This window comes from Agelaius tricolor, unplaced genomic scaffold (genome assembly GCF_023055355.1).
Source record: "Agelaius tricolor isolate 1412-34295 unplaced genomic scaffold, bAgeTri1.0.p SCAF_84, whole genome shotgun sequence".
NCBI classification, from domain to species: Eukaryota; Metazoa; Chordata; class Aves; order Passeriformes; family Icteridae; genus Agelaius; species Agelaius tricolor.
Window position 1 is genome coordinate 269,324 of NW_027269344.1, and position 26,347 is coordinate 295,670.

A 26,347-nucleotide genomic window follows, 5' to 3' on the forward strand; every position below is an offset into this window, starting at 1 on the left:
GTCAGCAGGAGTCTTCTGTCCATGAAAATCCCCACAATGTCAAGATTCAGCCCCAAAAAACTCTCCCAGCAGTTCCCTATTGCTGATCTCTCCACTTTTGGGGTTCCAGAGGTTTCCTTTCCTTAGGATCATGGGGGTCCAATGGTTCCAGGGCTTCTCCATTCTCCGGCGTCCTGCTCAGGGATGATCCAGGGCCTTTTGGGGGTCCATGGGGGCCCTTCTCCCCTGATGCTCTACTCTGAGATCCCAGGGGTCCCTCCTCTCCAGGCTCCCCCCCTTTCCAGTCTGCCGGGGTCCCCCAGCTCTAGGATCGCCCCTCTCTGCTCTCCCCACTCTGGGGGTCCCAGGGGTTCCCCTCCTCTGCTCTCCCGGCGGTCCCCAGGACCAATGTCCTCCCCTGCCCATACTGGGCAATGGCCACGTGGGCCCCCAAAGATCCCCCCAAGGGGCTCAGCTTTGGGATCCTGCAAGATCCAAACCTACACACACAGAGAAAACAAAACCTCCCAGAGACACCAGATGATATTTGGGGTCAATTCCACAATCTGCGAGCTCCAAACACACCCCAATAAAAAACCCTCTCAGGGACCCCCCGACAGATTTGGGACGACCACCCCCTCCCCGCTCACCTGCAGGACGAGGTGGGGGCGATGGTCCCGTGGTTGCGGCCACAGGGGGCACTGGAACCTCCTGTTCCTCCTGTTCCTGCTCCTGCTCCTCCTCTTCCTGCTCCTCCTTTTCCTCTCTCCCTCCTCCTCCTCCTCCTTCCTAATCCCACCTCCTCCCCAGTTCCTGCCTTCTGTGTATTTAGAGTGGAGGACCTTGCTTGTTTTTAGAACTAGAACAAAGATCCCAGATGGAACAAGGCTTGCTGCTTTTAGTCAGAACTATCAGTGACTAAAGGTCACGTTTCCTTTGCTTTGGTCCTGTCCTTGTTCTCCTCAGTGTTCAGGCTGGGCTATGGGGTGTCCTTGTTTGCTGCATTTTCCGAGTTCCTCTTGCATCCTTTGGGCCATGGGCTGTGCCCTGGGAGGGTTCTTTGTGCTCCTTTGTGACACAGGAGAACCTTCCAGGCGGTTTCTGCGTGAGCTGCTGCTGGGATGTCACAGGAACAGCGCCACGTCCCCGTGGTGTTCCCATTGCTGTGGGACACGGAGGCCTCAGTGCCCAGAGTGGCTCTGGGCTCGCTGCCGGAGGATCTTCCTGCCCAAGGCATTCTCAGCAGCCAGCCCAGCCCTGTCCTTCTGTGCTTGCAGGGCTACAGGCTGCAGGCGTGTGCAGCACAGCCAAAATGATCCAGCACGTGGCTGCTGCAGTTTGCACTCTGTACTCTGTGGCTTATTCGGGGTATTTTTTAACCCACTTGGCACGTAAGTTGAGGTTTTCCCTCGGTGCAGCATCTGTGGCTTTGGGCTTGCTGTGTGCTTTCTGTTCTTCCTCTGGAGCTGAGTTGGCTTTGGAACCAAATGGCCATGAAGACACCATTGCTTTGGGAGAGCTCCTGCCAGCAGCTGCAGCTGAAAAAGGGGGTGTCTGCAGCCAGCGGGGCGTGCACAGCATCTGCAATGAGCCCTGGGGGGTTCTGTTCCCTCAAGCAGGGAGTCTGTGCCAGCAGAGCCTGGAACTCTCTCCCTTTGCTGCTCCAGCCAAGAACTGACCCAGCCCAGTGTTTTGTGCTTGTTCTCTTGCTTGCTGTGGGAAGGGACTGTGGCTCCTGGAGGGATGCTGTGAAAGCAAAATGCTCTCTTGGGGTTGCCTTGCTCCGTGGCATTTCCCAGCACTGGCAGTTTTTCTCCTAACAGCATCTGGTTCATGTTCCCTCTCCCATTGCAGGGCACCTCATGTCTGGATTCCGAGCAGCTCCTCCTTCGGTGAGTGGGAAAGGAACCTTTGGTGTTTGGAATTGTGCAGCAAGTTGTGAGCTCGGCATGTGGCAGTCGAGGGCCAGCCTGGGAGGCTGAAGGAAAGGTCCTGTCAGTGTCTTTGCAGCAGCAGCAGCAGCAAAGGGATCCCTGGCAGTTTTCTCCTTTTCTGCTGAAGAGTTTTTGAAGAGCTGCAGGTCTGGTTTTGCAGGCAGAGGATTGCTTGCTGGCTTTAGCCATGGTGGAATATCGAATTCCCAACAATAAGTGGCAATGTTGACTGTAGCCCATTGTTAGTTGGAACAGCTCCAAACCAAATTTCTGCGTAGTGCAGCTGGATGTGCAGCTGAGGATAAATAAGGTGATAACTGAGATAGAACTTCCTGTCCCTCACGCTGCCGTCTGTCCACAGGGCACAGAAGCAGCACCAGCACCTCCTGGGGCTCCCTCTGCTTCCGAAGAGGAGGCCCAAGAGGAGGAAGACAGCAGTGAGCTTCCCGCTGCTCTGGGGGACGATGGTGAACTTCCCTCAGCGCCGGGAGATGACAGTGAACTTCCCGCTGCTCTGGGAGACGAGGGTGAACATCCCGCGGGGTGGGAATGCAACGGCGAGGCTCCCGCGGGGTGGGACAAGGACAGGGGACATCTCCCGGCCTGGGACGAGGACGGTGGATGTCCCCTGGTGTGGGACCAGAGTGGCCAAGCTCCCACGGAGTGGGATGAGGACAATGGACATCTCCCAGTGTGGGATGAGGATGGAGGATATCCTGTGGCTTGGGAAGAGGAGAGTGAACATCTCCCAGCATGGGAAGTGGACAGCAAACATCCCCTGGCTTGGAAAGAGGATGGCGAACCTCCAGCGTTTTGGGATGAGGATGGAGAAGCTGCAGCATTTTGGGAAGAGGATGGAGAAGCTGCAGCATTTTGGGAAGAGGATGGAGAAGCTCCCTCTGCTTGGGAAGAGGACAATGAACCTCCCTCTGCTGTGGGATCCTGGGCTGAACATTCTGACAGCAGCACAGCCGGGCAGCCAGAGGGGAGAGGGGAGTTGTGCCTGATGCAGCTGAGTACGTCTGCTCTGTTCCTGGGTGCCCGAGCAGGTGCTGTGTGTGTGTCTGGGCATCAGCTGCACCCAGTGTTGCTCTGCAGCTGAATGTCACCGAGCCATTTATTGTCCTTCCCCAGCTGACACCAAGGGGCTCACGGCCCCAGGGAGTGGGGCTGCTTCTGGCTCTGCTCCAAGGCGGGGTCTCACTCTGGGAGGGAGCGTCTTCCACGTGGTTTCTTTCAGGGAACACCGTGAGCGAGGAGGAGCCTGCCGAGAAATACCTGGAAGTGGAGCAGATTGGCCAAGGGTAAGTGCACGGCAGCTGCTGCTGCACAAGCAGGGCCGGGTGTTGTGCTGGTGCAGGATCAAGTGAGAAGTCAGGAGAGCTCCAAGCACCTCCAGACACTGGGCTACCATCCTGCTGTCTCTCAGTCCTGATCAGAATTGATAACTGTGGTCAGAAGGCGCCGTCAAAGGCCCCTGAGGCTGGCAGTGTCCTGCCTGCAGCAAGGAGCAGGACCTGGAAGATCTTCTGTCCCTGGAACTGGATTGCCTAAAAGAGCAACTCACCATCTGGTGGCTGTCAGAAAACAGTTCTCAAGAAGATTTCTTTCAAATATTTTCCTTCAAAAAATATCCACTGGTCAGGGTTATCAACCTAATGGTTTAGAAACAGAAACCAGAGATGAACTAATAAGTGCTCTATTCTAGCACAGGTAGCAGACCCCATCCATTCAGTAACAGGCACAGAGCTGATGCACTCTGGGGGAAAAAGCATCACCTGCCTGATGGCAGGGCCCTTGTGGAACCTGCAGGTCTTAGGCAGGAAATGGAAAAGGATGAAATGCATTCTTTTCCAGTTCTTTAGACAGCCATCTCTCACCTCAGGTTTTGAACTAAAGCAATTCAGGGTGGACATTGGGATTCGCTCCAGCCCAATTCCTTCATGTTGGGTCTCAGTTTTCTCCTGCACACCTTGCATGGCAGAGGGCTGGTGGCTGCTGTGCTGTTGTTGGAAGGGTCGATGCACCCAGGTGTTTGTGAACGCTGCAGGCAGCAGAGATCTCCTGTCTGGGCTGGCTTTCACTGCCAGGGCCTAAAGCGCTGCTTCTTTCTTCTCTGCTGTTTTGTCTCCAGGGCTTTTGGAACCGTTTATAAAGGACTCGACAGGGCCACTGGAGGAGAGGTCAGTGCCAACACGCCCAGCACGTCTGGCAGCTCTCCAGGACTTTCCCCTCTGCTGGGAGCTGTGGCTGCAGCTTTGGGGGCCAGCAGAGCTTTCCTGCCCAGGCTGCTCCTCTGAAGGCAGAGCAGTGTCAGCCTGCAGAGCACAGCTGGGACAGACTTGGTCCTTCTGAAGCGCCAAAGGAATGCAAGGAGGGCAGCGGTGTCTGTCAGAGCAGGACACGCTGGCTTGGCCTTCATATCTAAAAGTGTGAATGCATCAGCTGCTGGAGACTGAGGCCCAATTTATCTTCATCCCAACCTCAGACAGGAACATTATTTAGCTATTCTTAGCTAAAGTATAACATTATTATTATTTCCATCCTGCCTTTCATTTTCAAAGGATACCTCAAGGCCTAATTAGGGAGAGATCCTGCTTGGGCTCAATTTAGGGTTTTAGCCCTACTTCAGCTGTTCACAGAGAGAGAGGGAGAGAAATGAGAAGACGAATGTCCAGAGCAAAGCTCTCTCCTAATCCTGCAGTTGTGTTTGGGTCTGGTTTCAGTGACAGCCTGTGACAGGGATCACCTGAGCAATGGGTGTGCGTGTCTGCTTTGTTGTGCAATCCCAAACAGAGCAGCTGGATCTGAAATCATGACCAAATCCCATAGAATTGCTAAGGGGTTCCTGGCGGTTTTGCTCTGTTTTCACAGAACCAGAATTACCTCCTGCTTGCAAAATGGGTTTGAATAATAATAGTAGGAGTGTTGAGGCCATTTGAGAAGACTGTAGGTGCAGAGAATGTTGTTAGAGCTTTGAGGCTGACAGCTGAGGGACCATTTCTGCAGAGCTTGCAAGGCCAAATGTCTCTGGCCATGTGTCCTGTAAGCAGCCCCCAGCTGGCAGAGCAATGGGCTGTGGGAATGGCCCTTGCTGAGCTCTGGTGTCCCATCCCAAGGCAGTTTGGCACAGCCCGGCTCCGTCGCTCCACAAAGACTCGCTCCGTGTTTGCTGTGGCCTCCTGCCACAGACTCCTCCAGTTCAAGGCTGCAATGTCCCTTCAGGTGGCCATCAAGAAAATGAGTCTCAGAGGGCAGAACAGGGAACGAGCTGTGAATGAGATCCTGCTCCTGAAGGACAAGAAGAACCCCAACATTGTCAACTCTTTGGACAGGTGAGTGCTTCAGCTCTGATCCCGAGCCCGGGCCCTGCGTTAACCTTTCCTGGCATCAGGAGTCTGTAGCCTGTTTTGAAAATGCCTGACCCAGCCACATCTTCCCAAAATAACAGCCTGGCAGTTCACTCCCTCCACGTGCTTTTGTTGCTTTGCTTTGGTTTTTCCTTCAAGTTGACCCCGTTTGCTGTGTCTCCCAGCAAGTGCTGATAAACCACAGCAGAAATTATTTCCTTTGGCTTCTTCTTCCCAGCCCTTTTCCATTGCTAAAGATGCCAGTAAGACCAAGTTCTTGTTTCCAGAAATGCCTCATTTGCCCATTTTTCACTGGCCTTGCCTGTTTTCTGAAGGGACTTTCTGAAAGGTTTTCTGACTGCTTTTGTCCCAAGTGCTGCACGGCCTCCTCCCCTGGATAACCCTGGCAGTTGTGTTGCCTTGTTCTGGAGGGAATGGTGGAACTGATGAGTTCAGAAGCTGAACCAGCTGGGGCCAAGGGTTGTGGTTCCACATTGATCTGGGCTGTTGCTAAACTGCATTTTTCACCTGCTTGCCATCTAAGGCCTCTCCTTTCTCACAGGTGTCTCCTTCCCCTTTAGACTGTGCAGATTTCAAGGACTGTGCAGCCTGGCAGGAATGTCTCTCCATCTGATTCTGTCCTCACTGACATGTGACCTGGAAACAAAACTCCACTCCAGGCTTTTCCATGGGGGAATTGAGCTCTGCACTTTCATCTCCATGCCATTGCTTTCCTCTTCCAGCTTCCTTGTTGATGGAGATCTCTGGCTGGTGATGGAATACATGGATGGAGGAACTTTGCGGGACGTTGTCAGACAGACGCGCATGGCTGAAGGAGAGATGGCAGCTGTCAGTCGGGAGGTGAGGGATCCTGCTTGTCACTCCCATGGCTGGGACACGATGGTCCTTCCAAACAGGGTGTGAGAACAGGAGTGGCTCCATGCTCAGGGTTTTGTTTCTGAGTTGTTTTTATGAGCTGGAGAAGAAAGAGCCTCTGCAGTGAACGGCCTGCCAGCATCACTGCACTTCTACTCTGTTCTTGTTCTCTCTCCTGCTGTTGTGGTACTCTCTGTCTGCTTTGGATTTGATTTGCTGTTCTCAGCTTTGCCTTGAACCGTTTGCCTGGAGCTTGTGTGCACTGCACTCCCGGCCTGTCACAGCAAAGCTGCTGCTGGCAGAATTCTGAGCTGTCCCTTCTGGTGTGATATATTTCAGCCATTGGTTTTTGCCCTCGTGTTTCTTGTTCTCTCTCAGTGTCTGCAGGGCCTGGATTTCCTCCATTCCAACCAGGTGATCCACAGGGATCTGAAGAGCTCCAACATCCTCCTGGGCATGGACGGCTCTGTCAGGCTGGGTGGGTGTTCCTGGCCAGGCACGGCGCTCCCGGGCTGCGGGGCTGGGGCTGCTTCCCAGGGAGGGCCAGAGCCCCACAAGGGCTGCTGGGGGCACTGCCCGGCCCCTGCTGCCAGCTGAGAGCGGCTGCCCCTGCAGAGAGCTCAGGAGAGGAGCAGGGGGCCAGCAGTGCCTTTGCTCTGGCCATGGCCCTTCCAGAGGGGCAGCAGTGGGAATCTAAAGCTCCAAGGGAATCAGTAAAAGCCACTGCAGGAAAGCTGAGGGTTTCTTGAAGGGCCCAGTTCCATCTTTCCTTGGCTACAGCCCTGAGGGCTTTTCCAGCTGACTTCACTACTGCATTCTCAGACTGAGCCTGGGGAATCTTTGTGCTTGATTTCCTCATTGCAGCTGCCTTTGACAGGGTTTCTTTCTGTCCTCAGCTGATTTTGGCCTCTGCGCTCAGCTCAGCCCTGAGCAGGACCAGTGCAGCTCCATGGTGGGCACTGCTCACTGGATGGCCCCAGAAGTTGTGACCAGATCTCCTTATGGCCCCAAGGTGGACATCTGGTCCTTCGGCATTGTGACCATCGAGATGGTGGAAGGAGAACCTCCTTACTTCAGGGAAACGGCGGCCATGGTAAGAGGCAAATTCTCCAGTGGCTGCAGAGGCTGCGAGCACAGGGGGACCCTGCACTGGGAGCAGCAGCTGGAGGTTTCTGCACATGGGAAGGGAATTCCCAGAGGACTTGTGCCTCCACACAGACGAATGTTCTGCAGTCTCCAGCAACAATTTGCTTTGGGCTTTATGTTGTTGCAGCTCTTCTAGCTGAGAGGATGACCTGGAAATATGAAGCAAGTGCATCAGCTCTAATGTTATCTTGCAAGAAAACCCCACACCATCCCCAAATCCCAGCCCCAAACCCAACAAGATTTCTGCAGGAGTTTCTAAAAGAGGTTTTGCAAGATGATCTCCCCTGATTCTTCTCACTGGGAAACTTGTCTAAAACCTGAAGATGATGGTTTAACATCCCCATAGTCTAACAATTTCTTTCCTAGTCCAAGCTACTTTTTTCTGTGTCACCAAGCCTGAGCTTTCAGCATCACAAACCTCCTGTTTCTTGCCTGGCAGTTTCTGGGATGGGGCATCAGGAATGCATTTACTTGAGTGTCAGTGGCACTGCAGAGATGCACTTGATGGAAGAATCCTCTGAAATAACACAGGCAGACCACACTGAATCTGGAAAATGGCCTGTAAAGCTGGTGTCCATATTTGGAGAAGCAAAATGGGCTATTTCTGATGGAGGTTCCTACTAACAAAGCCGGCCAATGAAACTGGCTCTCAAGGCGAGATCATTTGGATGTTGCAGTGGCTGTGGCAGCCCCAGGGTTTGGGTTTTTTGCTTGGCATAGCAAAATGAGCTCTGAGCAGCATCTCTGGCAGGGAGGAAAGTGGCCCTGGCGCTGGGGCTGAGGCCCCGGGGTGGATGTGAGCCCGTGTGGGTGTGAAGGAAGCTGGCAGAGCGCTGAGTTTGCTTTCCCTGCAGGCTCGCGCTCTGATCCGGCAGAACGGGACCCCGCAGCTGCAGGAGCCCCGGCGCCTGTCGGCTCTGCTGCGGGACTTCCTCGAGTGCAGCCTGGAGCCGGACGAGGAGCGGCGCTGGGCTGCCCAGGAGCTGCTGCAGGTGAGAGCCAAGGGCTGCAGGGGAAGCAGCAGCGCCAGGGAGGGGTTTTCATGTGGGGCCCCCTCCGATAGTCTCCAGTCTCGCTGCGTTCCACGCGCAGAGCGAGCAGAATCCTCGCCCGCTGTGGCCTGGCAGGCTCCTTTCGAGCTCATCTGGACCTGGTGCCCCACAGCGAGCAGGGACATCTTCAAGCAGCTCAGGGGCCTCAGAGCCCTGCCTCACCTGAGCTTGGATGTTTCCAGGCAGGAGGCACCTCCCACATCTCTGGGCACCTCCTGTCAGTGTTTCCCCACTCTCCCGGTTAAAAAATTCTTCCTTAGATCTAATCTGAGCCTGCTTCCCTCGATTTTCAAACCATTTCCCTTTGTCCTGTTGCAACAGAGCCTGTGAGGAACTTGACTCTGGAAAGTAACCATTTCTTTATTTTTTATCCTTTGGGCAGCACCCATTTTTATCATCAGCCAAGCCTCTCTCCAGCCTGACCCCTCTGATCACTGCAGCAAAGAACCTGAGGGAGCAGCAGAGCAGATGAAGCACTTGAGGACAGCTTCTTCTTACAGTAGTTAGGACAATTAGTTAGTCATGGTAGTTAGCACTGGTAGTTAGTTAGGGTAGTTAGCATTGCTAGTTAGTTATGGTAGTTAGAGCAGCCTGATTGTTATGAAAGTTTTATGAATAAAAATGCTCTTAAACCTCAACTCCCCTGACGTGTCCCTTGCCTCTCCCGCTGTGACTCAGCTGCCCGGAGCAATGTGAGGGGAGGGCGGGCCCAGCCTGGCCCAGAGCTGAGCCCCAGCAGAGCCCTGGCAGAGCCCAGAGCAGCCTCGGCACCTGCAGAGTCAGCCTGGAAGGAGGCGCTTGGAGCCTTCTCGGCTGCACCCGGCTCTTGGCTACAAACTGTGTGTGCTGGAAAATGCCACCGGCTCTGCAGGAGGGCAGAAGGGGCCCGGGGAAGGCCCAGGTGCTCCATGCAAGGGAAAAACCTGCCCTGGGTTTGTTATAAATAACTAGGTAGTGCTGGCTTTTGCTATTAGGTATTGACTTCTGCAAAATATTCTTAATCACAATGAGTTTGATATAGTACAGTTTGTAATCACTTTTCACTGCTTTGGCTATAGTATAATTTGTCAGCTCTTTGTGGCCAATGCCTGGCCCGTGTGTAGCTCATATCCTCAGAACATCATTTATGGATGATATTTTAGTTAGTGGACAGTGTGAAAAACATACATTATAGTTTTGGCTTTTGCAAAATATTCAAGTGGATGCCATGTGTTGTGCATTAGAATGTTAACTTTTACAGAAGTAGCCGTAGTTGTGAAACAAGAACTAATGCTTTTATTTTTGTAACTAACTGACAATAACAACTCAGAGATATTTGTGAAAGAGCTAATGTTCATTTAAAGTACTTGTGGAAATAGCTAAAAGCGTCTGCATGGTCAGATAACATCTAAGGAAGGGATGTGATGAGAACCCCTGCCACTGACCCTTCCACTGTCAATAACTGTCACCTGCTGAAACCACAGAACAGGGTCCCTTTTGAGGCAGTGACACACAACCCTCAAAACAGCAATCCACGATTCCTGCACGTGCTCTAAAAAGGCAAGTTGGGGGTCAAACCAACCTAAAGAATTCCTGGAACATGTAAATGAGTTCCAGGAAATGTTTGAATATGTATAATCATTATGACTATGTATTTGAACAATACAATGGAGAAACTAGACAAGAAGAGTTGCTGTGGTTAACCGGTGTGCCTCTGGCCATTGCCAACACCCAGCGCTGTTACTGATTTGTCCCTTATTAGTCCTTATTAAACTTCCAAAAATTCTAAAGAGTGAGGCTCATTTCTCACAAAACCAAGGTGCTCACCCCTTGTTCTTCCCCCAAAGCCAGGATTTGACAACCCTAAACTTTGTCTGGACGGAGGAGAAGGAGGCTGCGAGGAAAAGGAAGATGCACTGGTGTGGAGGCCCATGGGAGTCTCAATCTCCCACCCGTGTAGGACTGGTCCATAATAAGAAGAATAGATTTCAAGGTTATGGTGACAAGCTTGCTTCTCCTATAGATCTTTGCCGGCACATGCTGATTTTTGGAAAGTTATGTTACCCCATTGGCCTGTTGGCCTAATTACCCTAGTTCACCCCTATTACCCATCTTTGATTAGTCCCTAGCTCTCTGTCCCTCCATTGGCCCCAGTTTACTGCATTCCTCTGCCCCTGTTTCCCTATTAGCTGTCCCGACCCTTAACCCCTCCTTTGCACATTTTCCCCCATATCCATTGGACCCTGACCCTCAGCTCCATCCTCACTACCCCATGTAAAAAACCCCTGTGCCCTCAGCTGGCACCCTGTCTTTGTGCCCGGACCCTGTTCAGCTCTGTCCCCTGCTCCTGTACCAATAAACCCAGTTTGCTGAGATCATACCCAGACCCATCCTGCCGACTTTGTCAGCTTTATAAAGCAGCCGTGAGCTCCGGGCTCCTGAGTGCCGGACGCTCCAAGGGCCTCGGCAGCGCCAGGATGCTCCAGACTGGGACAGCCAGGCAGGGCAGGAGGAATCACTGCCCCTTTCCCCTCCCTGCTGCTCCATCTCCCAGCCCAGCATCGCTGCAGGACAGCCTCACTGCCAACGCCATCCTGCCAGGGATGGACTGGGGGGATCTCCTTCCCCTTCCCTCTGGCATGGAGGCAAATCCCATCTTCTCCTTGTCCACCCTCCTTCTTCTCCTCATTCTGTCCTACATCCATCTATGTTCCTTTCCCATCTCCTTCATCCCTTGTTCCTTCTTGTTCCTTCCTCTCCTCCTGCCTTTTCCTTTTCCCTTCTCCCTGTCTCTTCCTCTCCTTGTCCTTCCTCCCTCACGCACTGAGCTGCGGACAGAGACCAGGGAGAACAAATCCCTGCCACAGAACCTCGTGGAAGAGGCCATTTGGAACAGCTCCACGGCGCAGGAATCCAATGGGGAGGAAAAGCCCCAGAGATCCCACACGAGGAGGGGCTGCCAACCCAGCCTGGGGAGCTGTGAGGAGGTAAAAGCTTCCCTGTGCCGGGAAGGGTGTGGGGATTGTGAGAAGAGCTTCAGGCAGAGCTCAGCCTATTCCTGGTGCCTCCAAAAACGGCGGTGCCAGATGCAGAGATCCATGGGGATGCAGAGATCCCCCCGCAGATCCATGGGGATGCAGAGATCCCCCTGCAGCCCCCAGAGCAGCCACGCTGGAGCACGGAGGATATCCCGCCGAGGCTCGGTCGGAGTGTGGGCAGGGTCTGCTGCCGGAATCGGCAGAGGGGGATCTTCCCATGGAGACCGAGCCGGAGCGTGGGCAGCCCCCACATGGCTTATGGCGGCTGATCCGGCAGCTCCCGGCAGAGAAAAGGCAGGTGGGAGACCCCGGCAGCAGCAGCGGCGGTGCCCAGCGCAGCTGGCACGGGCAGGGCAGCCGGGGATGGGATGGCTGGGACCCGCCCTCGGTGCGGTCGGCGCGGTGACCTCGGCCCACGCGGCAGGACAGAGCAACCCCCATCTTCCCCAGCATGGCCGGCAGAGCGGCCGCGGGCCGGGCAGTGGGAGCAGGGCACACAAATTCACCGCCAGCGCCGGGGCAGGTGGAGCTGCCCTGGGCAGTGAGCCCGCACCTGGGATGGAAACCGGGGCAGGCGGAGCTGAGGCGGGCAGCGAGCCGGGACCCGGGACAGGCGCCTCGGCCGCGAACGGAGGGGGCAAGAGCTGCAGAGGATCCCACTCTCTTTCTGACTTTTCCTCTTGTTCTCCTCCCTTTCATTTCCCCTTGTTCTCTTCCTGTTTTGTCTCGGGTGTTTCTCATGCTTTAAAGATTTTTATTCTCCTAAAATCTCCTGTCTAACCTATGGCATATTCTCTTTCTTCTAGATTAAATGGGTTTTTTTACAAATAAATCCAGAGCCTAACAAATCTAAACTTCTGCTTAGATACTTTGAAATGGTCGACGAGCTAACTCACGACCTCCTAATGTTGTTTTTCTCATCACCTTTTTATTTATCCTTTGGCAAATTAAGCATCTTTCAGTTTCTTGCTTTGCTACTCCAAAAATCCCAGTGCACCCATAGTTCCTTAGAAAATGATCACACAAAGCTTGATTACCCCAGTGGGTTTTCTGATGCATGTCTTCTAATATTTTCCTAGTAACCATTTTATTAAGTAATTGTCTTCCATCAGGAGGTTTCCATTTCCCTGATTTATCTTGTTCACTTCCTGTCTTGTTTCATTCTTTTTTCTCGGCTTCCCTAAACTTTGGAATTTCCAGTTTTTCCTCGTTTGGAGTTAATATTAACATAACTCACTCAGCTCCACTTTCTGCTGTATCCTTGGCTTCGTCATCTGCCAAATTATTTCCTCTTATTTCTGGGGTCTTTCCCTTTTGGGGTTCCTTAATATGTACTATAGCTATGTCTTTTAGGTAATTTTAATGCCTCTAAAACCTCTGAAATAAGTTCCTCATGTACTAAACCTTTTCCTCTTGAATTAAGTAATCTTTTTCCTTTCCAAATTTTTAAAGGTATGTACTACGCTAAAGGCATACCTTCAATCAGTAGATATGGTTCCTTTATTTTGTGTTAAATATTCTAGTGCTCTTTTTAAAGTATATAATTCACAAGTTTGAGCTTACTAGTTTAAGGTTAATTTCCCTTTTTCCATAGTTTGCATGTTGTTCCCATCAACTACTACATACCCTGTACTTTCTCCTTTTGCAAGGAGTTGTATCTCTGTTACCTAACATAACTCCCAAAGGGCTATTTTTTTTTCTTTTTTTTTCCCTGTAATCCAACTTACTGGTTTTCTGTCTCATTTTTCAAGATCTTATCTATTCATCATCTGCCTCTGTTTTTCACTTTCACTAACAACCTAAATACCACTTTTCTTTCAACTACACACTTAAAAATAAAAAACCTTTTTCTCACACTACTTTCAGTGCAATCCACCTCCCTCCAAGGAGATATAGTGAAGCTTAAAATACACAATCTACATTACATATACTTTCATTTGTCTACATTCCCTCGCTTCTATTTCTCATTCACTTCCACACATTCTTTCACACGCTCAGGACACAAAGTGGATCCCTGTTGACAGAGAATCGCGGCTCCCTGTGGCCCCCTCCCCTTGGCGTTGGCCTCTGGGTCTCAGTATCTCCCGGCCTCCTGGGAGGGCCCTGACTCTGCTGCCTCCGGTGCCCGTTCACCTGTGAGGCTGATTTGTGTCACTCACACTCTTCAGCTACGGCCCCCTCACAGGCCCGGGGGGACAATGGCCCGTTTGCAGTCACACACATGCTCTGTCGCAGCCCCCACCCACCCAAGGGACAATGGCTTATTTGTGGGTCACACACACCTCTTTCCACAGCCCCCCCTTCCCACCTGCCCGGGAAGCTGAGGCTGATTTTGTGTGTGACTCACTCTCACACACAAACAAGACAACAATAAGGTACCTTTTACATTCACATCACCTATTACAAGTTTAGGTGTTTCTGATCAGTCCCGGTGCTCTTGGATATCCCTCAACCCAGCTGTGTTGGCCAACCCCAGGTGCTCTTGGGTGTAGGAGCGTCGGGGGGTAGGACGGTCGGGACGGACGGAGACGAGAGATCTCTGCAGCCAGGCCCTGGAACTTGCGGTTTATTGCAAAGGGCCCGGGTGCAGGGCCCTGCTTGGAGCTGCCAGGCACAGCTCGGAGCAGGCCCGAGAGAAGAGAGGGGTAGAGAGGATGAGAGGGTGAGAGAGTAAAACATAAGAGAGCAAAAGCGTAAGAGAGTAAGGTTCCCATTACAACACAATAAATCTTCTTTTGTGTCGAATGTTCTATTTCTCACTAGCCAATCTAGTACAAGATGCACGTCCTATAGCATTTACATACAGCCTATAAGAATCATTACATTACCACACTGTGTTACATTTTAAACCATAAAAACTCCTCTTTGGACCCCTTCTGCCAAGCTGGCAGGATCTGCTCTGACCCTCGGATCTGTCTGCAAGCAGAGGGAATTGTTCCATCAAAAGGGGATTACCTGCAGCCAGCCACACCATTGTTTTCCAGTTGTTCAGTAACTGAGGTATCTCAAAGCTTGCTTTGATTTCAATCTTGCTTATAGTTTCTATATTGTCAAAATCTTTTGCCAGACAATCATATTTATAAGGCTTTCCTGTTTCATCTTCCCCAACACTTGGGCATTTTTTTATTTCTCAATCCACCTGTGTTGTCCAATCCCAAATGCTCCTGAGCATATTCTCAATCCGGCAGAATTTTGCTTAACCCTGAATGCTCTTGGAATATTAATCCCTCAACCCAGCAGTTTTTAATTCTGGATGATCTTGGGCACTCTTATCCCTCAACCCAGCAGGTTTTTAGGAGCCCCTTTTGTCCCATTTGCTAGTGGATTGGGCTAGGAAACTCCTCTGCTCCCTTCCTCCGAGGGGTCCAGCCCCTCTCTGAGACCCAGTCCCAGTTACCCCGGGGGATTCTCTCACTCCTTTTAACATTCACTTTGTCTCTTTACTGGCCACTTACCGCGGAAAGTCAGAAACGCAGCATGGGAGACTCCAGCACTCACTTGGCAGGTCTGGCACAACCAGCCCGCCTCTCATTCACTCACATTCATCCCCCCTGAGAAATACTTACCAATCCCTTTTCCTTCCCGAGTTCTTCGTGCACATTACTACTCTTAGGGGGCCAATTGCCATGGTTGTAGGAGCCTTTTTCCCTTGTCTTTGTTTTATTGTCTCCTTTTGTCCACCATAACCTGCGTCTGTCGGTCACCCCAGGGCAAACAGAGCGAGGCTGCCGAAGAGGGCAGGGGGCACCTTCCCCACTCTGACTCTCCTAAAGCACCGGCAGTGAGGTGTTGGTAACCATCCTCTGCTACCAAATTGTGAAAAACGCCAATCACTTGTTTTTAAAATTTTTAAGGTTTAATAGTAATAAAATGGTTATAAAAACAGTAATACAATTAGAGTAATAAAAATTTGGACAATTAGGATTTAGGACAATACAAGACAATGGAAACAAAGAGTTACAAACGGCTCGGGTACCTTTTCCTGGGCAAAGTAAGCCCAAAAAAGGACACACGTTAATAGAGGATTAACTGTGAAAAACCATAGCCCATTGCATATTTGTACATCTCATATGTGATACATAAATTCCATTCCAACACAGGATTCTGTCTGGTCAGTGTCAGCTTCTTCCTCTTCATCCTGATGGCATCTTCAGAGCTGAGCAAGGCAGGAACAAGTTCATTTCTTCTGATAATTGAGCAATAAAATATTCTTCTCTGAAAGATTTAGGTGTCCTGTGGCTGCTATCTGGTGTGAGTCCTCATTCCTTTTTTAAAAAACTATCCCACATACATAGTTTCTATTTTAACATTATGTTATAACCTAAAACTACATTTAACACACTACTTAAAAAGATTGTTACAGCATAACTTCCTAACATAACATGTATAATACTCATTTTAATGTTTGTGAAAAGCCAATCATAGACATTTTTCACACGGGCTCTGTCAGCAGCAGTGGAAAGAGCAGCCTAAGAGCAGCGGCTCCAATTGCCTTCCTCCAAAAACCTGAGAGAGGGACAGAAAACTGAGAGAGGGCCGGCAACTGCGCCCAGCCCCTACCCCCAGCCTGAATCCTCCGGCATCTCTGCACCCTTGCCCCGTCCCCCCCCTCCCCCGCTCCTGGGAAAACTCCCAAAAAAACAGAGGTCCCAAGCACCCAGCAATCAGCTCTCATCAGCAACTCAACCCTAACCCTAACCTTCTGACAGCTGCTAAGTTTTCTGCAAAATCATTCATTTCTCCAAGGACCCAAACCAAATCCTTAGAAGAAAATCTGGATCCTTCCATGTACAATCTGTATTTCCCAGGTGTTCCTTGCTCCTCGTCCCTGTGCTCAGGGTGCCCTCCCCAGCCCGTATCCCAGAGCCGGTCCCTGTCCTGCCGCAGTGTCCAAAGGCGCCCCCCGGCGGGCAGGGCCGGCAGCTCCACGGGGCCGGGCAGCGGCCGGGGCGTCCCGCAGCCTCCTGGGGGCCGGGGGCCACTGCCGGCCCTGCCCGGGGCTGGTGGGGTCAGGCAGCGCCCGGCGCTGAGCCCCGGCTGCCCCACAGCCCCGGCCCGGCCCCGCAGCTCCCCCCAGGCCCCCAGCCCGTGCTCCCGGTCCCGCACCTCTGCGCCCGCTGCTGCCGCTGCCCCCCACAGAGAAACCCCCTGAAACCCTGACCTCCTTGTTTTCCTCTCCTGGAAACCGGGGATACAAATGATCAGCTGGCAAATGTTGAGGATAAGACCCTGCTGAAAAACATCCCAGTCCTCAGTATTTTTCTCTTCCTCTGCTTTTCCATCATCCTTTTCCTTCCCACAAAGATTCCTTCTGCAGCTTTTTGCCTTAAGCATATTGCTGCACACTCCCCCTCACCCAGTCCCTTTGCAGCACACCAACACCATCCATGCCCTGTTCTCCAAATGCGAGGGGAATTTGGGGAGGTGGGAGTGGGGCAGCGCCAAGGCCGGGCCCCCCCGCGCTGTCCTGGCGGGAGCGGCTGCAGTGGGGACCGAGTGCGGGCGGGAGCGGCCGAGAGCCCAGCGCTGCCCCAGCCCGACCTGCCCCAGCTCCATCCCTGCCCCTGCCGTGGGATGCTGTGGGTCTGGGGGCAAGAGGGAGCCGGCAGCGGGTGCTGGGCCTGGGGCAGGAGGAGAAGGGAAGGAGAAGCAGGGTTGAGGAACAAAAGGGTCAAACGATGCCCGTGGGAGGAGAAGGTGGGATTGTGCAGGAGAAGGAGGAATAGCAGAAGGAAGAGGAGTGTGAGGAAGAGTGGGGACACAGGAGGAGGAACAGGAAGAGGAAGCAGCACAAGGTTCCACCTCTCCCTGTATCTGCAGCCTCTGACCCCAGTCCCAGGAGCGTTGCCCCCCCCCACATGCAGCAGGTGACCGGGGATTGGGATCCACAATTTTCCCGGGGGTGAATCTTGGTGTTTCTGAGCTTTCTTGGGCTAATTGTTGGTGCTTTGTTTTTTTGTGGAGGCTGAATCTTTATATTTGGAGGGGGCTTTTGCTGAATGTTGATGTTTTGGAAGTTATTGATCTGTGTCTTGATGTTTGGAGGACTTTTGTGCTCAATTGTGGTGTTTTGGAGGTTCTTAGAGACACAAGATGCCCAATGACCTAATGAGATGAACTTGGGCAAGGAGGAACTCCCAGTCCAAGGCACTCTCATCTTGTTTTTTTCTCCAAACCAGGATTTTTCATTCCTAGGGCGTGTCTGGATGGAGGAGGAGGAAAAGCCCTGGAGATTCCGCACGAGGAGGGGCTGCAAACCCAGCCCAGGGAGCTGCAGGGAGGAAAGAGCCCCCCCTGAGCCAGGAAGGCGGCCAGAGATCCAGCCAGAGCTCAGAGCTGGTGGAGAAGCCTCATGGCAGGGAGAAGCCCCACAAGTGCTTGGAATGTGGGAAGGGTTTTAGTCGGAGCTTAGATCTGATCCAGCACCAGGTGATCCACACTGGGGAGCAGCCCTATGAGTGTGAGGAATGTGGGAAGCGTTTCAGCTGGAGCTCCAGCCTCAGGCAGCACCAGGTGATCCACACTGGGGAGAGGCCCTTTGAGTGTGGGGAATGTGGGAAGAGCTTCAGCCACAACTCTGTCCTGATCCAACACCAGAGGATCCACACTGGGGAAAAGCCCTGTGAGTGTGTGGAATGTGAGAAGAGCTTTAGATACAGCTCTGGCCTGAGGAAACATGAGAGGATCCACACTGGGGAAAAACCCTATGAGTGTGGGGAGTGTGAGAAGAGCTTCAGCATCAAGTGCCAGCTGACGGAACACCAGAAGATCCACACTGGGGAAAAGCCCTACGAGTGTGGGGAGTGTGGGATGAGATTCTCATTGAGCTCAACTTTCACCCGACACCAATGGAGGCGCCACTAAGGGAAGCCCTGTGAGTGCCCCAAATGTGGGAAGAGCTTTATGCGCTGCTCCAGCTCCATCCTCCATGAGAGGATCCGCATCGGATGATCCCCAGTGACCCCATTGGGCAGAGCCCTGATGATCCGTGGTCCTGGTGATCCAAGTTGGAAGGCATCTGGCTGGGGGGCTCCACATCTTCCTGGTTCTCTGAGGGTACCTAGATAAACCCAGAGGCAGGAACCTCCATCAGGACGCAGGCCTACAATGGGAATTCCTTGGGAAGAGCAGATTTGTCAAATTTCAACCCCATAAAATCTTTTGCATTCAATCCTATCTTCTGGTGACATCAAGGAGTACTGAATGGTCCCTGAGGTATATTCTGGGTTGACTATTTGGTGCTTGTATCCCCAGTCTGTTCTGTTTATGCTGAATAATAAGTTTTACACCTTCAAGACCTGTCCTGAGAGTGAAGGGGTAGAGAAGCAGCATGCAGTTTGTTTTCAGAAACTGCATTTGCTCCTCCACATTCCTGCTCTGGGACTGTGTTGTCTGCGGATGGACAGACAGCGGGACAGAGCTCTCCTTTGCTTGTAGTTAGTTTTAGCTAGCTGAGCCAAACAAGTTCCTGAACTGTGGTGTTTTTTTCCCTTTTCTTTGGACCTGTTTAAACCTGCTCTGGCCTGAACACCAGAAGAGCAGGGGCAGCTCACACCTGTGGCCCACCGGGCCGGGCCTGGGCCGCGGCATTTCCAGCACCAGAAGGACTGATAAGGGACTGAGTGAGCTGAGCTACAGCCGACAGAGGGACTTGGTGAGTTTGTCTCTCTTTTAGAGCAGCAAGAGGTTTTACTGTTTTGTTGTCTCAGTCTCTCTGCAAGCCTCTCAGGAGCCCCTGGGCCGGACCCGAGTTGGCAGACACTGGGGGGAGCAGCCCCAACACGGCCGACAGCGGGGAGACACTCTCTATGCCCCGAGGGTGCTGAGGGCACTCAGGCTGGTTGCCTTCGCTGCAGCAGAGACGGCAGAGACATCGGTAGAAGAGAAAGGGCCGACTCCCAGCAGGGGTTAATCCAAGGTTTTATTAAGGAGTCCCGAAGGAGCTCCTGCACCTCAGGGGGCCTCCTGCCGAGAGCCCCGGGGGCTGTCCCAAGGTTACATTTAAAGGGAGGTGGAAACCAAAAGTAGATAACATTTTACTAACCAATAGGTATCTCTGGGGGATGGGTGCTGGGGGAATAGACACACAGAACAGCGTATGGGGCAGGACTTGGGGGGCTGACCCCTAGCCTCTGGCTAATCACTCGATAACTTGGACCGAAACTTCTGGATAGGGGGATGGGATGCTGAGTGATTGACAGAGAGCCAGGGTGGGGATTTGGAGATGATCTCATCCCGGGAAAGGGATAACACAAGTAAAGGGAGGGGGGTACAGTCTGGGATAAACCATTTGGGAAAAATATGGGAATACAAAACAAACTACTTCAAAGTATTACAAAATATAAAAACACACTACAACATTTTGTTATCTTTATTGAAAGATAAAAATATCCATTCCAGAATATGCAGTTGATCTTCCCAGTTATCACTTCATTGACACGGTATTCCACACGGTATTTAATGGTCCTTCAAAATAAACACTTGAACACCAACATAGGTATCTAATCTGTTAACAAATGTGTGTGGTAAGGCTAATTCAATTTCTTCTAGGGTCTTTGCTGCTGGGGTCAATTGCCTCTCATCAGTAGAGGAGGTGGTGCCTGAGAGCAAATCATGCAATAGTTGCATCTGATGATTAGTTATGCCTAAATATGATCTAATCCAACCTATTAAACCAACCAATTTCTGTACATCAGTAGCAGTTTTAACATCAATGTCTAACTTCACAGGTTGAGGCATAACTTGAGTGTTAGTCACTAACATACCAGTATTTCCAAGGCATGTGTTCCTGCACTTTCTCTGGGGCAATGATCAGACCAAAAGCTTTCAAATTTGTTACAGCACATTGTTTAAGAGCTGATAACTGTTGTTTGTTATCAGATGCCAACAAGATATCATCCATGTAATGATAACAGTAGCAGTTATTAAATTGCTCCTGCACTTTTGACAAGACCTGTGCCACAAACCATTGACAAATAGTTGGCGAATTTTTCATGTCTTGGGGAAGTACCCTCCATTGATATCTTTTATTGGGTTCAGAGTTCAGCATGATTATGGAAGGCACAGTAAAAGCACATTTTTCTTTGTCTTGCTCAGCCAATGGAATAGTGAAGAAACAATCTTTCAAACCAATGACAACTATTTGCCATTCCTGTGGAATCATTGTAGGTGTAGGAAAGCCTGGTTGTAAAGCTCCCATTGTTGCCATTACAGCATTTATCTGCCGTAAATCATGTAAAAGTCTCCATTTTCCCGATTTCTTTTTTATTACAAAAACAGGGGTATTCCAGGAATATTTCAATATTTCCTGCTTGAAATTGTTCTGTGACTAATTCTTGCGGGGCAGTAAGCTTTTCGCTAGTAAGGGGCCACTGGTCAACCCAGACAGGTTTATCTGTCAAGCATATCAAGGCTACAACTGGACGTTCATTGCCCTGCATCACAGTGGCCCCCATTAAAAATCCGTAGTAATTTTGACACCCCATTGAGATAAACAATGTCATCCCCACAAACTTTGAGGAGCATCGGCAACATAGGGTCTGATGTTAGCTTGTTGGCCATCAGGATGTTTCACATTAATTACAATGGCTGACAGGCCACCTGTTGTAGCACCACCCAACCCCAGAAGTCCAAAACTTGCATGAGTGAGAGGCCACGATTGAGGCCAGCAAAGTCACGAGAGTATTGTGACATCTGCTCCAATGTCAATCAAGGCTGTTACTGATATGGTTCCTGGATGACATCCACTGGCAGTGAGGATGCATGTCTTTTCTGGGTGGTTCTCCGTAACTTTCTCAGCCCAGAACACTTGAGGTACTCCTGTTGATCCAAAACTTCCTGTGCCACGACTTCGGTCCACTGTATTTGGAACAGAACTCACAAAAGGTGCGAGTTGAGCAATGCAAGTTCCTTTCTGAATAGTGACAGGAGGGTCACAAATGGGTACCATAGGATGAATCTGTCCTAAATAATTAGCATCAATAAGTCCTAGATGCACATGAATACCTCTAAGTGTAGTTCTTGATCTTCCCATCAAAAATGCACTCAATCCCCATCCTATTGGACCATAGGCATCGAGGGGCACTTTGCACATTTCTTTTGTCAGAATGGTTACTGTGTCAGTGGTGGGTATATCAATCCCTGCAGACCCACTTGTTGCGCCTGAGTATTGTTCACAAATGTTTAGCTTTGCAGTGCTGGGGAGGCCCGCATTTGCTGCTGTGGTTCTTGGGGTATTTGTTTTCCCACATGCCCCTTTGTGCTCCTCTTCTTGTTTCCCTGCAACAGCTGACCATTTGCATGATATTTACTCCTGCATTGTTTAGCATAGTGCCCAAATTTAGCAGAATGGTTGCACATAACGTTGCTGCTTGCATTTGATTTAGATGTTATTTTCTGGGTATTACACTGTGCCATTACTTGCCCTTGCTGTCCACAACTATAGCATTTTGATGAAGGTCTTAGAACTGCAGCAAGAGCTGCTATTTTATGCTCTACTGAACCAACTTTTGAGCAAGCAGTCATCATTTGAGGCAATGTGGGTTCCCCAGGTAAAGTGTCAATAATCTTTCTGCAGCCTGAGTTTGCATTTTCTTTAGCCAAATGTATACAGAATTTGTGTCGCAAAGATTCATCATCTACCTGTTTTTCAATGGCTGCAGCAAGCTCTTCCACAAATTGCAAAAATGGTTTTCTCATCCCTTGTTGTATAGTATCATATCTCTGTTTTGGAGCTGCCATTTCCATTGATTTAATTAAAGCACTCGTGCCAATTTGCTGAGCTTGTGCCAAAATTGAAGGATCCCACCTTGCCTGTGAATCTGGGCTAGCAAAAGGCCCAGTGCCCAGTAGGGCATCAACACCCACAGCATGATGAGGGTCGTGTTGAGGCAACTGCATATTTGTTACAGCTCTCTGCTCAGCCACTCGCCTCCAAGTTTCTTGAAATACACCGTATTGTACTGGCTGGAATGAAATAGTAGCAATATGCATGATGTCATAAGGTGCAAGCATATCTGCATTAATTACACATATTAATTGCATTACCTCTGAGGAATTAATGCCATACTGAGCCACTTTGGATTGGAGATCTTGCACAACCTTCCAGGCAAAGACGTGATGACTGTCATCCTGCCCTGTTCCAGGAGCTGCTTTAAAACCTGGAAAAGCCATAGGGTTATCACAGGCAACATTTGCATTAGCACTGTTCTCCTGAGGTACTCTTGGAGCACCTAATCTTTCTATCATGTCCCAATTCTTTTCTTCAGCTGCTTTCTTCCTAACAAATTCCCAAAACTCCTGAGTGTCCAGGTTTAGAGCAAATTTGGGAGAGAATCCCCCAAAGGAGCTCCAGTAGGAAAGCAGATCCAATCTGCTCTTCTCCCCCCAACTGGTCTGGGAGATAATACCTCCTTGGAGAAAGGTGGAAAAAACCTGTCTATTAAACAACAAAACCTTAACAATATCAAACAATAAAATCTCTTGCCACTCCAAAAGAGATGACAAACTGAGAAAGTCCCTCCCCGGGTTGCGGCTCAGCTCACTCTGTCTCTGATCAGTCCCTCCGGTGCTGGAAATGTTGCAGGCCAGGCCCGGCCTGGTGGGCCACAGATGCAGCTGCCCGTGCTCCCCTGGGTGTTCAGTCCAGAGCGGGTTTCAGGAGCTCCAAGGAAAAGGGCAAAAAACAAAAGTCCCCACAGTAGGGAACTTCTTTGCCTCAGCTAGCTAAAACTAACTAAAAGCAAAAGAGAGCTCTGTCCCACTGTCAGTCCATCCGCAGACAACAACAGTCCAGGGGCAGAAATGTGGAGGAGTGAGTACGGTGTCTGAAAAAAAACTGCTGCTTCTTCTCTCCCGCTGCTTCACTCTCTGGAACACTCTTAAAGGTGCAAAACTTATTATTCAACATAATATAAGGTGCAAAACTTATTATTCAACATAACATAATTGGGGATAAAAGCATCATATAGTCAACCCAGGACACTGAGGCTCTCAAGGAAGCCCAGTTACTTGACGTGGGGGCAAAGTCCATGGGGCAGTAGGGCTACAGCTATTAGAAGGTGAACTGTCAACAGTTCCCTGCCCCAACTCCGATGTTACTGCGGGCGACTCATCACTTGATTCACTGTCGCTGTCACTGTCAGGTAATGGAGGATACGACCTTGGAGATTGTTCAGGCAGCTCAGAGGGGAGCGAAGGGGCAGATGGCTGGGCTAGAGCAGAGGGAAGCAGGGGGGCAGAAGACTGGGTTTCTCTCTCTGCTAAAGACATTTCAGCTACCTGGTGCAGTGGTGTGGTGTATACAGGCACCATCAGGAGCTGCTGCGCAGCTGTGACATAAAGAGGTTTAGGAGTCTGAGAAGGAGATACTATGGCAGTTTTCCCAGAAGCTTTGGCAGCTGTCCCAGAAGCTTTGGCATCCAGCCCAGAAGCTCTGGCAGCTTTCCTGGAAGCTTTGGTAGCCTGCCTGGTAACTTGCATGGCACCTGCACCTTCTTCAAGGATAGATTCACCAAGTTCCCCATCAGAGGCCCCCTCTGACTCATCCCCTTCATCAGTTTCTGTTATCAACCCCAATTCTTCATCCACCTCCTGCTCTGTTTGTTCTCGCTCGGTTTTCCATTCCTTTAATGCCTCAAAAAGCAATCCCCAGGTAACAGCTGGATTGACAAGTTTTATCTCCCACTCAGATGACTTCCTACAGTCTGTCCCCGACTTTTTCCCATGCTTTAACACTAAATGCTGTGTCGGGATCAGTGCCAAAATCCTGTGATTTAGCCCACAGCAATATACTACGAAGGGCATAGTCTGAAGTATTAATTCCCTTATTTCTTAACAAAACTTTCCATGTAGCCAAAACAGTCTCTTCTTCATTAGAAAAATTATTTCCCATTATTACTAGTTGGTGGCTCACCTACTTCCAGGTGTCTTGATAGGAGAAAATCAGGTCTGGGCTTCCCTGTGGCTTCCACCCGCCATTCTCAGCTGCACCAACGCCGCCTCCCCCACTACGTCCCAGTGAGTCATGGCTGCCAGTCTCTAGGAGCCCGTATGGGTCCAGATCAAGTATGTTCTTAAGGGTGTTGAATCACATCAGGGTCACCAGATGTCACTGTCAGGCCAGTCATGACACAAGGCAGAGACCACAAGCAGTCTCAGATGGCAACTCTTTATTATCGAATATGGCTGACCTTTTATACACTTTCTAATTGTTTATATTTCTTCTACCCTAACCATTGGCCACCATAAATCAACATAACATCATTGGTAATAAGTTACAGTGACTTCAACTGACTTTCTAAAAATACTTCATCCAGCTGCAAAGTTCTCATCTTTCTTCAATTCCTCACTTTTCTTGGTCTCCTTAGTTACAGCCTTGGAGAGAATCCTTATCAACTTCTTGCTTCTTACCTTTCTTCTCACTCCTTTAGCTAACAGGCCCGCTGTTGGCCCCTTCCACACAAAGGCATTTGCTATACCAGTCCCCACAGTAAGGTTCATTAGTAATGGTTGCCCTATGCTGAAGGCACACAGGTGGTTACATGCCTCTATCATTTACAGCAGGGTGGGCTCCTCCTTAGACAAGGACTTCAGAAGTTTTTTACAATTCTCATTAGCATTTTCAGCAGCTAATTTTGAAAGCAACACCTGTCTGGCAATGTCATTCTCAATTTGTCTTTTAAGAGCTTGTTTCAAGCAGCCATTGAATTGCATATAAGGCTCCGCCAGTCCTTGCTTTACATAAGTAAATACTTTTTGGGTGGCTCACAGCATCAGGAACCTTTAAAAATGTGCTATGCGCAGCTTCAGTAATACCCTCAAGGGCCTCACTAGGAATGTGGGTTTGCCCAACAGGGTCTGAGTGGCTTCCTTCTCTGGCCAGGTGGTCAGTCATGAGGGCTGCAATATTCTGGTTTGCATGTCCCACAAATTTCACAAACAAAGCTTCAAACCCCTTTTTCCACTGAGTGTCTGTGGAGGCCGGTGGGCCTACAGAACAAAGGCCATTATACACCTTTGGACAGACAGACAGACCCCAAGTTGGAGAAATCTCCCCTGTTCAGGGCAATTGAGCAGACCCTCTTCCAGGATGCTTTGTTGTATATGCAAATGTACCCAGTTCTACCTCCCTGGTTGGACTGTTGGCCTCTCCCTCCCTTTTTCCTTATATTTATGTCCTTGAATGTTCTCCCTTCCCTGCTTATCCATTGGCCCCATATTGCCTCAGTGTCCCACCCTCTTTACCCTATTGGCTGCCACCCCTCGTCTCCCCTCTTTACTGCCCTGAGCCCTCAGCCCATTGGCCCTGATGCTCTGTTCCGCCCCCCCATGTCCCCTGTATTTAAACCCAGACCTTCCACTGTTCTTTTTGTCTTTGTCCCTGAACTCCTTTGTGCGTGGCTGGAATAAACCTCCTTCTCTGGAATCCGTACAAAGACCCTTCCCATTTCTTTGTCGTTGTTGATTCTACAAGAGAAGTGTGTGCTGCAGTGATTGTGTGTGTGTGTGTGTGTGTGAGTGCCTGTGCCACCAAGCGGCTTCATTACTGGAGACACTTCTGGAAGGTCACGGCTCCGCTGCCTCTCTCTCCACCACCAACGGGCTTGTGGCTTGTGACAGCTGGCAGCCTGAACAGGGACCTGTCCGGAGCATTCCTGGAGGTGTCTTCAGTAGCTTTTTGGCTACTGAAGTTAAGCCATGTTCAGAGCAGCCAATTCCCAGAGGAGACTCCTAAGTTTTATTGGGGAATCGCACAGGCGACCGGCAACGTTCTTGAGGCGAGAAGATCGGTTGAAGCTGACAGACAACCTGGAGAGGTTTTGTTGACCCACTGTCATGTGAGTACTATATTTGGGGGTCACCCTTTTTTGTCTTTCCTTTGCCTTCTTTTCCTCTTGGATGTTGGGAGAAAGTGTGGGGATGGGAGCCAAACTGACCCACCCACAGAGGGAAGTTTATACCCAAGTTAAAGGAATCCTTGTTGGAGAAAATTT

The 26,347-nt window shown here is 50.5% G+C and overlaps 1 protein-coding gene and 1 pseudogene across 1 annotated transcript in view; one reads left to right on the forward strand and one right to left on the reverse strand.

Annotated features, from left to right (window-relative positions):
- LOC139585528 (uncharacterized) overlaps nt 1–26,347 on the reverse strand; it is a 69,575-nt pseudogene that overhangs the window by 2,162 nt on the left and 41,066 nt on the right.
- LOC139585527 (uncharacterized) overlaps nt 1–26,347 on the forward strand; it is a 69,246-nt gene that overhangs the window by 844 nt on the left and 42,055 nt on the right. The window contains exons 3-12 of the mRNA XM_071418338.1: nt 2,275–2,962; nt 3,154–3,217; nt 4,048–4,096; nt 5,139–5,248; nt 6,007–6,124; nt 6,518–6,617; nt 7,036–7,232; nt 8,140–8,277; nt 11,184–11,340; nt 11,403–11,468. Coding sequence (XP_071274439.1) covers nt 2,275–2,962; nt 3,154–3,217; nt 4,048–4,096; nt 5,139–5,248; nt 6,007–6,124; nt 6,518–6,617; nt 7,036–7,232; nt 8,140–8,277; nt 11,184–11,340; nt 11,403–11,468 — 1,687 coding nt within the window. The remainder of the gene's footprint in view (nt 1–2,274; nt 2,963–3,153; nt 3,218–4,047; nt 4,097–5,138; nt 5,249–6,006; nt 6,125–6,517; nt 6,618–7,035; nt 7,233–8,139; nt 8,278–11,183; nt 11,341–11,402; nt 11,469–26,347) is intronic.